Source organism: Myodes glareolus, chromosome 18 (assembly GCF_982192425.1).
Source record: "Myodes glareolus chromosome 18, mMyoGla1.1, whole genome shotgun sequence".
Lineage (NCBI taxonomy): Eukaryota > Metazoa > Chordata > Mammalia > Rodentia > Cricetidae > Myodes > Myodes glareolus.
The window spans coordinates 12,514,708-12,528,662 of record NC_142043.1 but is presented as its reverse complement, the minus strand read 5'-3'; the positions used below and the strand labels follow the sequence as shown (position 1 = coordinate 12,528,662).

The 13,955-nt window shown below is 44.6% G+C and overlaps 1 protein-coding gene and 1 long non-coding RNA gene across 2 annotated transcripts in view; one reads left to right on the top strand and one right to left on the bottom strand.

Annotated features, from left to right (window-relative positions):
- Positions 1-3,716, bottom strand: part of Cdc5l (cell division cycle 5 like) — a 38,065-nt gene extending 34,349 nt beyond the window's left edge. Inside the window, exons 1-2 of the mRNA XM_048445228.3 lie at positions 3,531-3,716; positions 299-402 (exon numbers count right to left, since the gene is read on the bottom strand). Of these exons, the coding sequence (XP_048301185.1) occupies positions 299-402; positions 3,531-3,575 (149 nt within the window). The 5' untranslated portion in view covers positions 3,576-3,716. The remainder of the gene's footprint in view (positions 1-298; positions 403-3,530) is intronic.
- A 232-nt stretch (positions 3,717-3,948) lies between these two features.
- LOC125407597 (uncharacterized) lies at positions 3,949-11,143 on the top strand. Its single transcript, XR_015735433.1, has 2 exons — positions 3,949-4,425; positions 6,625-11,143. It is a non-coding gene; the product is annotated as an uncharacterized LOC125407597 (long non-coding RNA).
- The last annotated feature ends 2,812 nt before the right edge of the window (positions 11,144-13,955 follow it).

The following is a 13,955-nucleotide window of genomic DNA, read 5'->3' as shown; positions in this document are numbered from 1 at the left end:
TTTTATAAGATTTTGTATTTTGTCTCACAAGGCATTCTCAAATAAATACACAAACTCGCTTAGACAGGGCTTCACAACCCATCAGTTAGTTCTAAGTATTACTATGCTAAACTGTGAGAAAACAGACAAGGTAAAAGGGAGAAAAAAAATGGTTTGTTTAAGACCACATAGGAAGCCCATCTCTCTCCATACTTCCTTCTCTATCACAGTTCTTGCTCTTCTCAGGGATGTTTCAAAGAGACCTTTCATTCCTCACACTCAGAATCCTGTTGTGTTCCACTTACGGGCTGGTACATACCATCTGGCTTTGCACTGTTTTGCTGATTTCCTATGCAGCAACGAGGCAATCCTAGACCACTGGTTTTTCCCATATTTCATTACCGCTGCTTTCAGAATTTCATCCTAAAAGAGTTGCCAAAGAGAGTACATTTAGTCACAAGCCTCCAAATGAGAAAAGACAAAAATTAAATTAACTCCTCCAGATTTCCTATAAAGATACACACAATCATTTAGAAAGGGGGTATGTGAAAACTTCATTAACAGTTAATGATAAATAGCATAAAAGAATCAGAAGGAGATGACTGGAGAGCTAGCTCAGTAGTTAAGAGCATGCACTGTTCTTTGCAGGAGACCTGACGTCAGGCACCTTACCAGCTCCAGCTGCGAGGACCCAAAGCCTCGAGCTCCTGAAGGCAGCTGTACTCATGTGAACATGCCCATACACAGACACACACTTTTAAAAAAAAAAAGATTTATTTACTTATTATGTATACAACATTCCTTCCATGTGTGCCTGCAGGCCAAAAGAGGGCACCAGATCTCATTATAGATGGTTGTGAGCCACTATGTTGCTGGGAATTGAACTCAGGACCTCTGGAAGAGCAGTCAGTGCTCTTAACCACTGAGCCATCTCTCCAACCCGAGACACACTTTTTTAAAAAAATGAAAATAATCTTTTGTGGGTGCCTGAAAATGTGAGCCTATTTCCACCTGAACCAAAAGGTACTCTTTTGGGGTCAGGGTATTTAAAGCAAGTGGAAATTAAACACGGGCAAATTTCAGTACTCATTGGAATTTCCTCCTGATTCTATCCTATATGATTTTTCACTTTATTATGTTCATTCGCGTCTTTATATTCTTTACTATATTTCTAAATCCCCACACCTCTATCCTGGCGAGAGGTATTTTTGTCAGAGTTGGTCCCCAACAATCTGTTTTTAAGAAGAAAAAAAAATCCTTTTAAGAACATTTTACTTGCTTCCTCAATAAATTGGAAGTAGGGAAAGTCAATGCTGAAAACACTACCTTATGACATACTCACAGAGATTACCTATCAGTGTGCACCCGTCATTTTCTTCACAGAGGTAAAGTTCGCATATATATATTTACTCAAAAAAAAAAGAAAGAAAGAAAAAAGTTTTCTGAATATCTACCTTGAACAAGGTTTTGAGTACTCTGGAAAAGAGAACCAAAGATGTCCTATCCAGGCCTCAAGAAGCAACCTAGACTGGTTCCTCTCCAGTACCCTACTTACCACAACAGCCCAGGAATGCACGGCTCCCTCTACCTCAGTCAGTTCTCCCTGCATACTCCAATCTCCAAATGCTCTTTCACCAGGGTACCCAAAATACATCCCAAACCAGGACAATCTGCCAGGCAAACTCAGACACCAGAGCTCACACAGTCATAATGAATGCTGCTGAGCACTTTACTGTCAGGTTTTTCCACAAGGAACTTGAACTGCAAGCCTTGTCCTTGAGCCTCTCCACTTCATCTTCTCATTACTAGTTGGGAGAGGGCTCACCTGGTATGCATGAAGTCCTGGGTTAGAGTCCCAAGAGACTATGCATGGTGGTACACACTTGTAATCGTAGCACTGGAGGTAGAGGCAGGAGGATCAGAAGTTAAAAGGGTTCTCCTCATCTACATACCAAGTTCAAAGCCCATGGACTCCTTGAGACCTATCTCCAAAACACAGGAATGACCAACACAGAGGAATCCTGTTGCTACTTGACTTGGTCATTCTGCTTCTACCTCAGAAGTCATCTCTTCTTTAATTTAAACAGACTCAATGCAAGCAAGTCCCTTCTCAGTGCCTTCATTTGTGACTTTAATGAAGTTTTTCTATACGTCAACCAACGTATATACGGGAGGTACCTATATTCCCAAACATCACCAAGCAACCTCCTTCATACTAATTCTACAATACCAAAGTCTGGTCCTCTTGCAAAGATGTCTGATGAGGACAACAATAACTCGTTTTTACTGAAAGTCTACTAATGGGCCAAGCTGTGCTCTCAATATTTCAAATCACTAACTCTCTGCAAGATATAAACAGTGTTATTTGATTTATTAAAAAAAAATGAGTAAACTGGGGCCAGGAGTTGGTGGCGCGCATGCCTTTAATCCCAGCATTTGGGAGGCAGAGGCAGGTGGATCTCTGTGAGTTTGAGACCAGCCTGGTCTACAAGAGCTAGTTCCAGGACAGTTAGGGCAGTTAACACAGAGAAACTCCGTACTGAAGAAAAAAAATTGTGTAAACTGAGACTTAAAGAAGCTAAACTCCACTGAAATGCTTGCAAAAACAAAGTAAGGTATAGCAAATGAAAATGGGTGCCTGTAACTAGCTCTTGTAGACCAGGCTGGCCTCGAACTCACAAAGATTTGCCTGCCCCTGCCTCCCAAGTGCTGGGAGTAAAGGTGTGTGCCACCACTGCCCGGAGACATCTAACTCTTAACAGGGCAAAGACTCAAAAGAAGTGTTCTGAGCTAAGTTTGAAGGATGGTCAGAAAGATGGCAAGCAATAGGAGGATATCTCAAAAAGGCACAGACATAGGGTATTCATACATTCAGAGCATTTGATAAAATACACGAAAACTTAATTTCTATTTTACTTCCTTTCTTCTCCCGTTCCGCTCACCCGTGGCATGATCTACTACATTTCTGGAAATACGTAGTTTGTCCTAACTGGCTCCTATCCCGGCAAGGGCGGTGCAAGGTAAGAGACAAGACCTTGGGATCTGCAGAGCGGACAGATACGCCCCTGTATCAGAGAAGCAGAGAGGTGCAGGCGTAATCGCGCCGCCTGCCCCACTGTAAGGAAGTCAATGAAAAACAAAAGTTGCGGCCAAAGCGACTTCTATCAGAGCGAAGCACTGGGTACCAGCCAAGAAAGAAAGGAGCTGGAGAAAAACTACGCTCCCGCAAAGGTCCAGTCTAGGCAGCTACAGGATCCCAGGGGAGAGTGAGGGGGCGCGTCCCTAACTGACCAAATAAGTGTCCAAGGGCCTAGCAGATGCCAGGCGGCGAGCGCCGGGAGACAAGTCGCGACCTCGCCCCCCCCCCCGCCCAGGTGCGCAGGTGAGGGGCGGCCGCACCCACGCAAGGCAAGCATCCCCGGGGGCCCGCACAGTTGCGGTGCCCCACGGAGACCCCGCGGGACAGCCACGGAGCCCCGGACCTCCCCGCGCGTGCGCACACGCTACCGGACCCGGCTGAGGGCAGCGGACGGCGGGAAAAGCTGCCTTACCTCGGTATTCCTCCATACGCCTCCTTTGATCATAATCCGAGGCATCTTGGCGGTGGAGTGTCCGGACAACCGGCCGAGAGGAGCTCCGAGAAAGTAGTAACGGCGCTTTGGTCACGGGACGCAAAGAGGCCACTTCCTCCAAGAGCGACCTTCGGCTTTGAAGAGGTCTGCGCAGGCGCGGCTGGGGCAGCCCGGTAAATCTCGCGAGATCTCAATGGCCGAAGGGAAAAGACGCGGCTTGTTTAGAACCTTAAGACTGACAGAAAATCATCAAACCGCTGGGGCCAAAGCGTCCGACGTCGCGCGCAGGTCCGAGACAGGTTGGAGGAAAACAAAACTCTCGCGAGATGACAGAGGTGGAACTTGACTGGGAGCGCAGTGACGGGATTGGTCCTGGCCTCACGCGGGGGTGGTCAGTGGAAATGTCAGGGGCGTGGCGTTTCCACCCCGGGTGGATCCGAAGAGAGCGTGGCTTAAGTTGTTTAACGGAGCGCGGGCCGTGCCGGGCGTCTCGGCGATCCTCACGGGTCCTTTGCGGGATCCTCGGGGAAGCACAGCCAGTAGGGCCGAGCGCTGGGTGCGGGACCGCTTGCTTCCGTGAGATCGTCCATCTGAGCGGCGTGACTGCTCCGCCAAGACACCCCTCGCTCTTCCTGGAAGGGCTACGCAAACTCCAGCGCAGCCCCCAAGGGGCTCAAGAACATGGCCTAGAACCCCACGGAAATGTCACGCCGGCGTCTTTCACTCGTCGCTCGCCGTTGGGGCTCTGTGGAGCAACCTCAGTCAGTTGCCCGACTCTTGCCCCTGCAGTCTGGGTCGGCGGCGGCGGAAGAGTGTGACGAAGGACTCGCTTGTTCGTAAATTCAGAGCCCGGCTGCGAGTCAGCAAAACCTCGGTAAGGTGTACATTGTCAAACCCTCTGCCGTCTCCTCTCCCTGTTTCCCACGCGGACTCCTTCACTATTCCAGAGCAGTTATTTGACGCCACCCCAGGTAGCTAGGGAAAAATAGTAGTTTTGGTTTTGGTTGTTGTTTGTGCTTCCGTTTGCCTCTTCGAGAAGACATGACGAATTTCTTGATTCGATTTATTTTTTTCCTTGAAATAAGAAATTGTATCAATAAAAAAAAAGCATTGCTTTCTGTTGGAAGGGGGTAATGTATTAGGATGCACATGGGTTTAGCCAGCTACAGTCCCATTTCACTCAACTCTGTCAACTGGCAGTATGGCGGGTGAGAAGCTGGTTTTCTGCCTCTGGGACTCTCTTTGCAACGCTTCCTTGTAGAGATGTGTAACCCTTCGCTCCTGCCCACCGTGCCAGCAACATATCTCTCAGTTATTACCACACCCAAAGGCACGCATGCATGCACATATGCACACCAGTTGGCTGACCAGATCAAAGCAAAGCTAAAGACACCTCCCTGGGAATTTTTACACCAGGATCCAAAAGAGGTCAGTGTGCCTGCTGGCCTATGAATCTCTAACCTCCCATTAGAGATTGTCGACTGCCTGTGTTTTGAACTATAGAGACAACGATGGGAAGAAAGGGCATGACAGATACAGTGAAAATCAAAACACAAACTCTAAAGACTTAAAAGTAGGTTCTGGCCTCAGCATGGTCCCCTGGATCGAGGCCGTTCTCAAGTTGTAGCTGCTTCCACCGTCCCCTTTTGGATTCGACCGCTGGAGTTAGGTATCCAATATTTGCAAGCAAGATCCCTTAATAAATCCACAGTTGGGCCAGTCCTCTCCCAGAACACTGGAGTAGAATGTTCCAGAGATCCATGGTGATGGCTTCTTTCGCTCAGGACCACCTCCATATCATGGGTCATCTTTCTGACAACTTGAAAAGGATGCCTCTCCCATAAGACATGTTACTATCACCTGCTAGTCAGTTGTCTCAGAGGATTGGTGTTTTGAGAACAAGACACTGTTCTGCAACCAGATCTACCATGTCTGTGGTGAGAATCTGAGTCAGATGCACCAACACTGCCCCTTTTATTGTGTGAGCTGGGCCTCCCAGTGATATGCTTGCCCCTTCTGAGCACAGCAGCCCTGCCAGCTGTCTTTGAACACCTGTGAACACATAGATTCTGTGCCCCCTCAGGAGTCCATAGATGGAAAGTTTGGAGCCCCTGAGATCAGAGCCCCACATCCAGAGACACCACACATAAATCTGCTCTCCTCACAGTACTGCTCCAGCCTCATCAGTCAGAACGAGATCCCAAAAAAGGATTCCTCCAGCACTGGGACTGTCACCATCAAGTAGCCAAACTGTTATCACTGTGAACCTTCAGCAGAGTAAGCGGCCACTTCTAAAGAGAGACGAAAGAGAACGGCTCCACGTCTTATCCAACATACTTTTCCTCAAATGTCCCTCAGAATATCAGTCACATGGAAAACTCCATAAATATGTTTCAGGATTTCACTTTAAAAAAAAAAAAAAACAACCCAGCATTCCCCATCCTCCACTTTACCAAAATTAAAGCCAATAACAAAAGCTGTACATGTTAGCATGTACATTTCATTTGGAAATACTATAGTCTTCACACATGTGATCAAGTTAAGATGAGATCATATTGGTGTGGACCTAACTCTAGCCAGTGATCAGAGTCCTCACCAGAAAAGGCCTGTACATGTCTAATTCTTACCCCATTCACCAAACTTCCTCTTACTACATTGTGATTTTTATGGTTTTTTTAAGTGGCATGGAGGAATCTGCTCTAAAACAATTTACTTATGCCAGGCAGTGGTGGTGTACACAATCCCAGCACTCAGGATATAGAGGTAGGTGGATCTCTGTGAGTTCAAGGCCAGCCTGGTCTACAGAGCTAGTTCCAGGATAGCTTAAGGCTGTTACACAAAGAAAACCTGTCTCAAAAAAAAAAATACAATTTAGTTCTGCACCAGAACATGCACATATGAAGAAGTTCATTGGAATGATTCTTGCAGCTATCAAAGCTGCCACAGTTACCACTCCAGTTGTTCCAGTGGCCTTAACTTCTAGCCAAACCATAGCAACTGTAAATTTCTATTTTCAGAATAAACACTTTAAGATGGTGTTTAGTAACTGACTGAACCCTTCTGTGATTTTCAGGACTTGATAGCTATTCTTGGTTATCAACTTGACTGTATCTGGAATGAACTACAATCCAGAAATGGAGGACGCACCTATGAGAGATTTTCTACTTGATTTGAAATGAATGAATCTACTTCTAGTCCAGGCCTTTGAGGTAGGAAGAAACACACCTTTGATCTGGATCTTGAGGCTGGAAGACACAGGCCTTTAATTCAGATCTTGAGGTGGGAAGGCACACCTTTAATCTGGGCCACTTCTGCTGGAAGTCTATATAAGACATAGAAGAAGGAAGCTTTTGCTATTTGCCCGCTTACCCTCGCCTAGCCCCTCCGTTCGCTCACTGGCATTGGAGCATACTTCTTTGGGATTCCAACGGATGCAGAAGCCTTGTTGGACTGAGCAACTACTGAATTTGGACTCTCTGTTCACAGCTAGTCATTGTTGAAGTAGCTGGACTGCAGCCTGTAAGTCATTCAGAGAGAGAGAGATTCATTCTGTAAGTTCTGAGACTCTAGAGAACCCTGACTAGTACAGATTTTAGTGCCAGCAGTAGTTCTAGAGAAAGAGAAGTGTAAAGATGAATCTCTTAAGTATCTGGAATAGGCTTTTCAATTTACCAGCACCTTCAGCTACAGCCATTCCCTCTCCTGGGATCTTGGAGAATGCTGAAAGCCCATGGTGTGAACTATATTACAAACTTAAAGAGATAGAATCATTTGATTTTCCTGATTCACCAATTGTAAGTGACAGTGGATTTGACAACCTTGTATATGCAACTTTTGACAGTTTGGGGGAAAATAAGGAAAATAATGCTGCTGGTTGGTTTCTCTTACTATCTCTGGATAAACTGATAAAGGATAGGAATGAGCTCCGTGATAAAATTAACCAACTTCAGAAAATGAAGAAGGATAACAAAGAACTTAGTGACAAAAATGACCAGCTCCAGATGCGAATAAATAGTCTAAAGGTTTCTAAGTGTGCCCTGGAAGAGAATTTTCTTGCCAGCAGCCACAGAGCTCGAGTTGTGGAAAATCAAACTGAAGCCCTCATTATAAGATTGGCTGAACTACAGCGAAAATCTACGTCACAGCCTCAGAAGGTGTCAGCAGTTAAAGTAAGGGCACTAGTTGGTAAAGAGTGGGATCCTGTAACTTGGGATGGGGATGTGTGGGAGGACCCTATTAAAGCTGAGAACTTTGAACCCTCAGATTCTCAAGGGCTTATCTCACCTCAGGAAATAGTACCCTCCGCCCCACCCCTTGAAATATTGCCTTCTTCACCTTTCACTGAGGAAATTAATCCATCATTGACGGCTAAACCAGCAGTGACTTTCTCTGAAGGAGATGCCAGTCAAGGCAATACTGATGTCCCTCAGAGCCCACCAATAGTTGCCTCTAGATGTATAACTGGACCCAAAGCAAAGCAGGCTCCTAGAGGGGAGGTAGAACGTGTAGTCCGTGAGGAGGTGCACTACACTACTAAGGAGCTTAACGTGTTTGCTAATTCATTTAAGCAGAAGTCTGGGGAATATGTGTGGGAATGGGTTTTAAGGGTGTGGGATAATGGTGGAAGGAACATAAAACTAGATCAGGCTGAGTTTATTGACATGGGCCCTCTGAGTAGAGATTGTCGATTTAATATGGAAGCTCGCACAGTTAAAAAGGGGATCAAAAGTTTGTTTGAATGGTTGGTCGAAGCATTTATCAAAAGATGGCCTACTGAAAAGGAGTTGGAGATGCCTGATCTCTCCTGGCTTAGTGTTGATGAAGGGATTTTAAGGCTCAGGGAAATTGCAATGCTAGAGTGGGTGTATTGTGTAAAATCTAAACCTTCTCAATGGGAGGGTCCAGAAGACATGCCCTTCACTAGTCCTATAAGGCGCAAAATGGTGAGAGGGGCACCAGCACATTTGAAAAGCTTTGTGGTCGCCCTGTTCCTCGTGCCAAACCTTAGGATTGGAGATGCTGCTGCTCAGTTGGATGAATTAAATGCAATGGGTTTAATTGAACCCCAAAGTAGCAGGGACCAGGTGGCAGCACTGAATTGCCCAAGACTCGATGATCATGATTATCATATCAGCAGCATAGAAAAAACAATGTTCATAATGGCCTAACCAGATGGTCAGCACGGACAAAATGAATTTTATTTTGGCATGACTTGTATGGACCTTTGGTACTGACTAATCAATCATGGTTTTTCCAGGCATGACATCAATAAGAAGCCTACTGCATTTCTCTCTGATCTGTATAAGCAGAAAAATTCTCAAACAAATGAAAGAAAGGCTATACTGGACCTTGACAAAAGACAGTCTTGGCCAGTGAATCAATTTCCAGACTTGAGTCAGTTTGCAGACTGAAAACTTCTTAAATAAAGGGATGGCCAGGTTCCCCTAAGGAAAGACCCTGATAAGATAGCTAAAAGCTTTACAGTTAGTCTTTCTCCAGGCTTCCCTGCAAGGGACCTACGGCCTTTTACAAGGGCAACTGTACACTGAGAGAAAGGAAACAATCAGACTTTCCAGGGTCTATTCGATGCTGGTCCTGAATTGATGTTGATTCCAGGAGATCCCAAGAAACACTGGCCCTCCAGTTAAAGTAGGGGTTAATAGAGGCCAGGTGATTAATGGCATTTTGGCTGAAGTCCAACTCACAGTAGGTCCCCAAACTCATCTTCTAGTTATTTCCCCAGTACCAGAACGTGTAATTGTGATAGATATACTTAGAAGTTGGTACAAAACTCACATTGGTTTCCTGACCTATGGCGTGAGGGCTATTATGGTTAGAAAGACTAAATGGAAGCCTTTAGAATTGCAGAGGCAACAGCCAAAGAAAATAGTGAATCAGAAACAGTAACACATCCCTGGAGGAACTGCAGAAACTAGTGCCACCATCAAGGATGTGAAAAATACAGGTGTGGTAGTTCCCACCATCTTCATTTAACCCTCCTATCTGGCCAGTGCGGAAGACAGGTATGAGTTATCATGTAAGTGCTCACCAAAAGGTGACTTCAGTAATCAAGTAAGTAGTAAGACCCATTCTCTGGATAGTTAGCCTCTTTCCCCAGCCATTCCTGCCATTGCCCAGTGGGCCCATGAACCAAGCAGCCATGATGGCAGAGATGGGAGTTGTACATGGGCTCAACATGGACTTCCACGCACCAAAGCTGACCTGGCTACAGCTGCTGCTGAGTGCCAGATATGCCAATAACAGAGACCAACACTGAGCCCCAGATATGGCTCCATTCCCCAGGATGACCAACCAGCCACCTGGTGATAGGTTGACTACATTGGACCACTTTTGTGGAAAGGACAACGCTTTGCCCTCACTGGAGTAAATACTTATTCTGGTTATGACTTTGCCTTTCCTGCACATAATGCTTCTGCCAAAATACCATTTGTGGACTTAGAAAATGCCTGATCCACCAACATGGTAGTCCACACAGTATTGCTTCACCAGGGAACTCACTTCACAGCCAGAGAAATGCAACAGTGGGCCCACAATCAGGAATCCACTGTCTTAGCGTGTTCCCCACCATCCTGAAACAACTGGCCTGATAGATGGAATAACCTTTTGAAAACACAGTTACAGTGCCAATTAGGTGGCAACAGCCTGGAGGACTGGGGCAGGGTTCTCCAAAAGGCGATACATGCTTTGAATCAACATCTAATATATGGTACAGTTTCTCCCGTAGCGAGGATCCATGGATCTAGGGATCAAGAGGTAGAAAAGGGAATAATTCCACTTAGTATCACCCCTAGTGACCCACTAGGAAAAAATTTGCTTCCTTTCCCGTTACCCTAAGTTCTGCTGACCTAGAAGTTTGGGTTCCAGAGGGAAGAGTACTCCTGCCAGGAGCCATAACAGACATTCCATTGTATTGGAAGCTCAACTTCCCTCTGGTCACTTTGTGCTTCTAATTCCCTTAAACTAACAGGCTAAGAAAGGGGTAACAGTGTTAGGAGGGTGATTGATCCAAATTACCAAAGGAAAATTGGATTACCTCTCTATAATGGAAGTAAGAAGGATTCTATCTGAAGTACAGGAGATCCATTAAGGCATCTTTTGGTGCCACCATGTCCTGTGATTAAAGTCAGTGGGAAACTTACAACAGCCTAATCCAGGCAGAATGACAAGGGATACAGACACATCAGGAATGAAGGTATGGGTCTCTCCTCCAGAAAAAGAACCAAAACTTGCTAATGTGCTTGCCAAGGGTGGAGGAAATACAGAATGGGTAGGAGAGGAAGGTAGTTATAAATACCAGCCAAGGCCACGTGACCAGTGGCAAAACAGGAGGATTATAGTTGACATGAGTATTTCTGCTGTATTTTGTTAACACGTGTACAGATATTTGTGTTTTCTTTCAATTGCTTATATGTTGTAACATCAATTAAAAGAACACTATTAGGATGTCCCCCAAGGGACCTTGCCACATATTTTAAATTTATAATGTGTTTGTATTATATGAGGGATAGTTATATCATGTTAGGTGTAATTATGACCTGGTTAAATATATAATAAATATGTTTGTGATTGTACATGAGATAGTTATAATGATTGGTCATATTATGACATGTATGGTTGTTTTCATTTGGAAATTAATCATGACATAAGAAGCTATGATTGCATGTCAAGTTAACAAGAGGTGGACTTGTAATGGCTATTCTTGGTTGTCAACTTGACTATATATGGAATGAACTACAATCTTGAAGTGGAAGGCACACCTGTGAGAGATTTTCTGCTTAGTTTGAAGTAGATGAGTACACTTTGCATCCAAACCTTTGAGGTAGGAATCCACCTCTGTTCCAGATCTTGAGGTGGGAAGGCACACCTTTAATCTGGGCCACACCTTCTTCTGGAAGTCTATAGAAGGACATAAAGGAAGGCAGCTTTTATTTGCCCGCTACCCTCGCCTAGCCCATCCGTTCTCTCACTGGCATTGGAGCATACTTCTTTGGGATTCCAGCATATGCAGAAGACCAGCTGAGACACACAACCTTGTAGGACTGAGCAACTACTGAATTTGGCCTGTCTGTTCACAGCTAGTCATTGTTGGAGTAGCTGGACTGCAGCCTGTAAGTCATTCTAATAAATCCCCTCTAGAGTGAGATTCATTCCATGAGCTCTCTGACTCTAGAGAACCGTGACTATGAATACACAAGGACTAAATCTTAAGGTGTGATCTTTTACAGAGGTAGCAGCCATTCTGATTGTCTTCCTTCTCAAAGTCTTACCGTGCCTTTGCTAACGTTTCAAAAGGAACCGTGAAGGGAGTGGTGCAGATTCAGGCTGGCCCTACAACACATCATGCCTTGACCAACCAGTGACCATCTAAATCAACATGTTTTTTCTTTAATAAAATAAAAAGGAGGAACTGTGGCAATACATTGATAAAAATAGCTCTTATATTCTAAGAGAATGGAGCTTTTGCTGGACCTCACAGCCAGAGTTAGTAATACACCTTGAGATCACTTGAGACTGCTGTCCTACTATGTGCTCAGCCTATTTGTTTACTCTGCCTCTAAGAGAACAATGTAAAAGCCAACTTTACTTACCTTGAATTTCCCGTGTAATCAACTTTTTTGTTGTTGTTTGGTTTGGTTTTAGTTTGGCGGGAGCGGGGGAGGTGTTGTTTTTGAGACTGGGTTTTTATGTAGTCCTGACTGTCCTGGAACTTGCTATGTGGACCACACTGGCCTCCAATTCACAGAGGTCCTCCTGCCTCTGCCTCCCAAATACTGGGATTAAAGTGTGTACCACCATGTCCAGCCCATATGATCAACTTTTACAGATTAAGCTAATACATAGCTGTAATCTTGAGTTTTCTACTCTTTCATGCTGCTGGCCCAAGAATGATGCATGTGTTATGATAATCATTTGCTGGAAATAGCTGATAGACTGAAAGGAATCTTACAAAATGAGTTCCTACAAATGTTAAAGGCAATATTCAGATATTGCTTGATAAAAGAGAAAAGGAGGTGGCGTGGGTTACCGCATAAACAGTACGTGAAGAATGAGGCAGCAGTGGAGGATGATGGTTCAGAGACAAAGAGAGCACCTAGTTTTTCCAGCAAACAATAGAGCAGTGGTTCTCAACCTTCCTGAGGCTGTGGCACTTTAACACAGTTCCTCAATGTTGTGGTGACCCCCAAACATAATATTGTTTCTGTTGCTTCTTCATAACTATAATTTTACTGTTAGGAATCGTAATGTAAATATCTGTCTTCTATGGTCTTAGGTGACCCCCAAAGGGTGGTGACCCACAGGTTGAGAACTGCTGCACTATCAGTGAGAGAGTAAGGAAATGCTCTCTCCCCTGAAGAGCTGGTCCAAGAAGGACCCAACCCTGTAAACAGCTTGTTTTCTGATTCCTGCTTCTGAAGTCAGGAGAGAATCCATTTCTCTTTTTTCAAAAAAAATTTTTTTTTTAGCATTTATGGGTGTTTTGCTTGCGTGTATGTCTGTGCACGTTTCTGCAGTACCCGAGAAGGCCAGATGACAGCTTTGGATCCCCAGAACTGAAGCTGCACACTGTTGTGAGCCACCATGTGGGTGCTGGGACCCGAACCTGGATCCTCCAGAAGATACGTCAGTGCTTGTAACAGCTGAACCATTTCTCCAGCCCAGAATCCACTTTTTTTATGTAATGGCAACTTAAAGATAATGCACTTTTTCATTTTTAGATTTATACTTTTTTTTATTTGATGCAGATAGATGATTTGCAGGCGTATTGGATGCCCCGAAACTGAATTACAAGTGGTTGTAGTTCACAAACACGGGTCCTCTATAGGAACAGTATACACTCTTAACTGCTGAGCCATCTCCTTAGCCCCTCTTTGTTTTTTTAAGAAGTTCCAGGTTGCTCTGACATAGAACCCCTTTTTTTCACATAATACCGATTGACATGCAAAACACATAATTTGGAAGAGTCTGACTCCAGAAAGACAGTAGTGGTCTACCTAACTTACAGAGGGAAGTTTAGGCTATATCATTCTCCATTTTGCCACCATAATCACCTTCTGGAACTGGATCTGACTGAATTGACATTTGCTTACATGAGGAAAATACTTAAAATATCAATTTCTGTCTCACCCACTTTGTTTTTTTACTATTTTCATTTGTATTTATTACTGAGGAGGAGTGTTGCAAGCCACAGCATACATGTGGAGGTCAGAAGGGAACTTCCACGAGTTGGTTCTTCCCTTCCACCATGTCTCCCAGAGATCAAATTCATGTCACTGGGCTTGTGCAGTAAGTGGTTTTAATGTTGAACCATGTTGTCAGCTCTCACCTATCTTTTAACACCAAGGGACTACACAGAAAAAGGCTAAAATTAGGGATGAAAGTCAA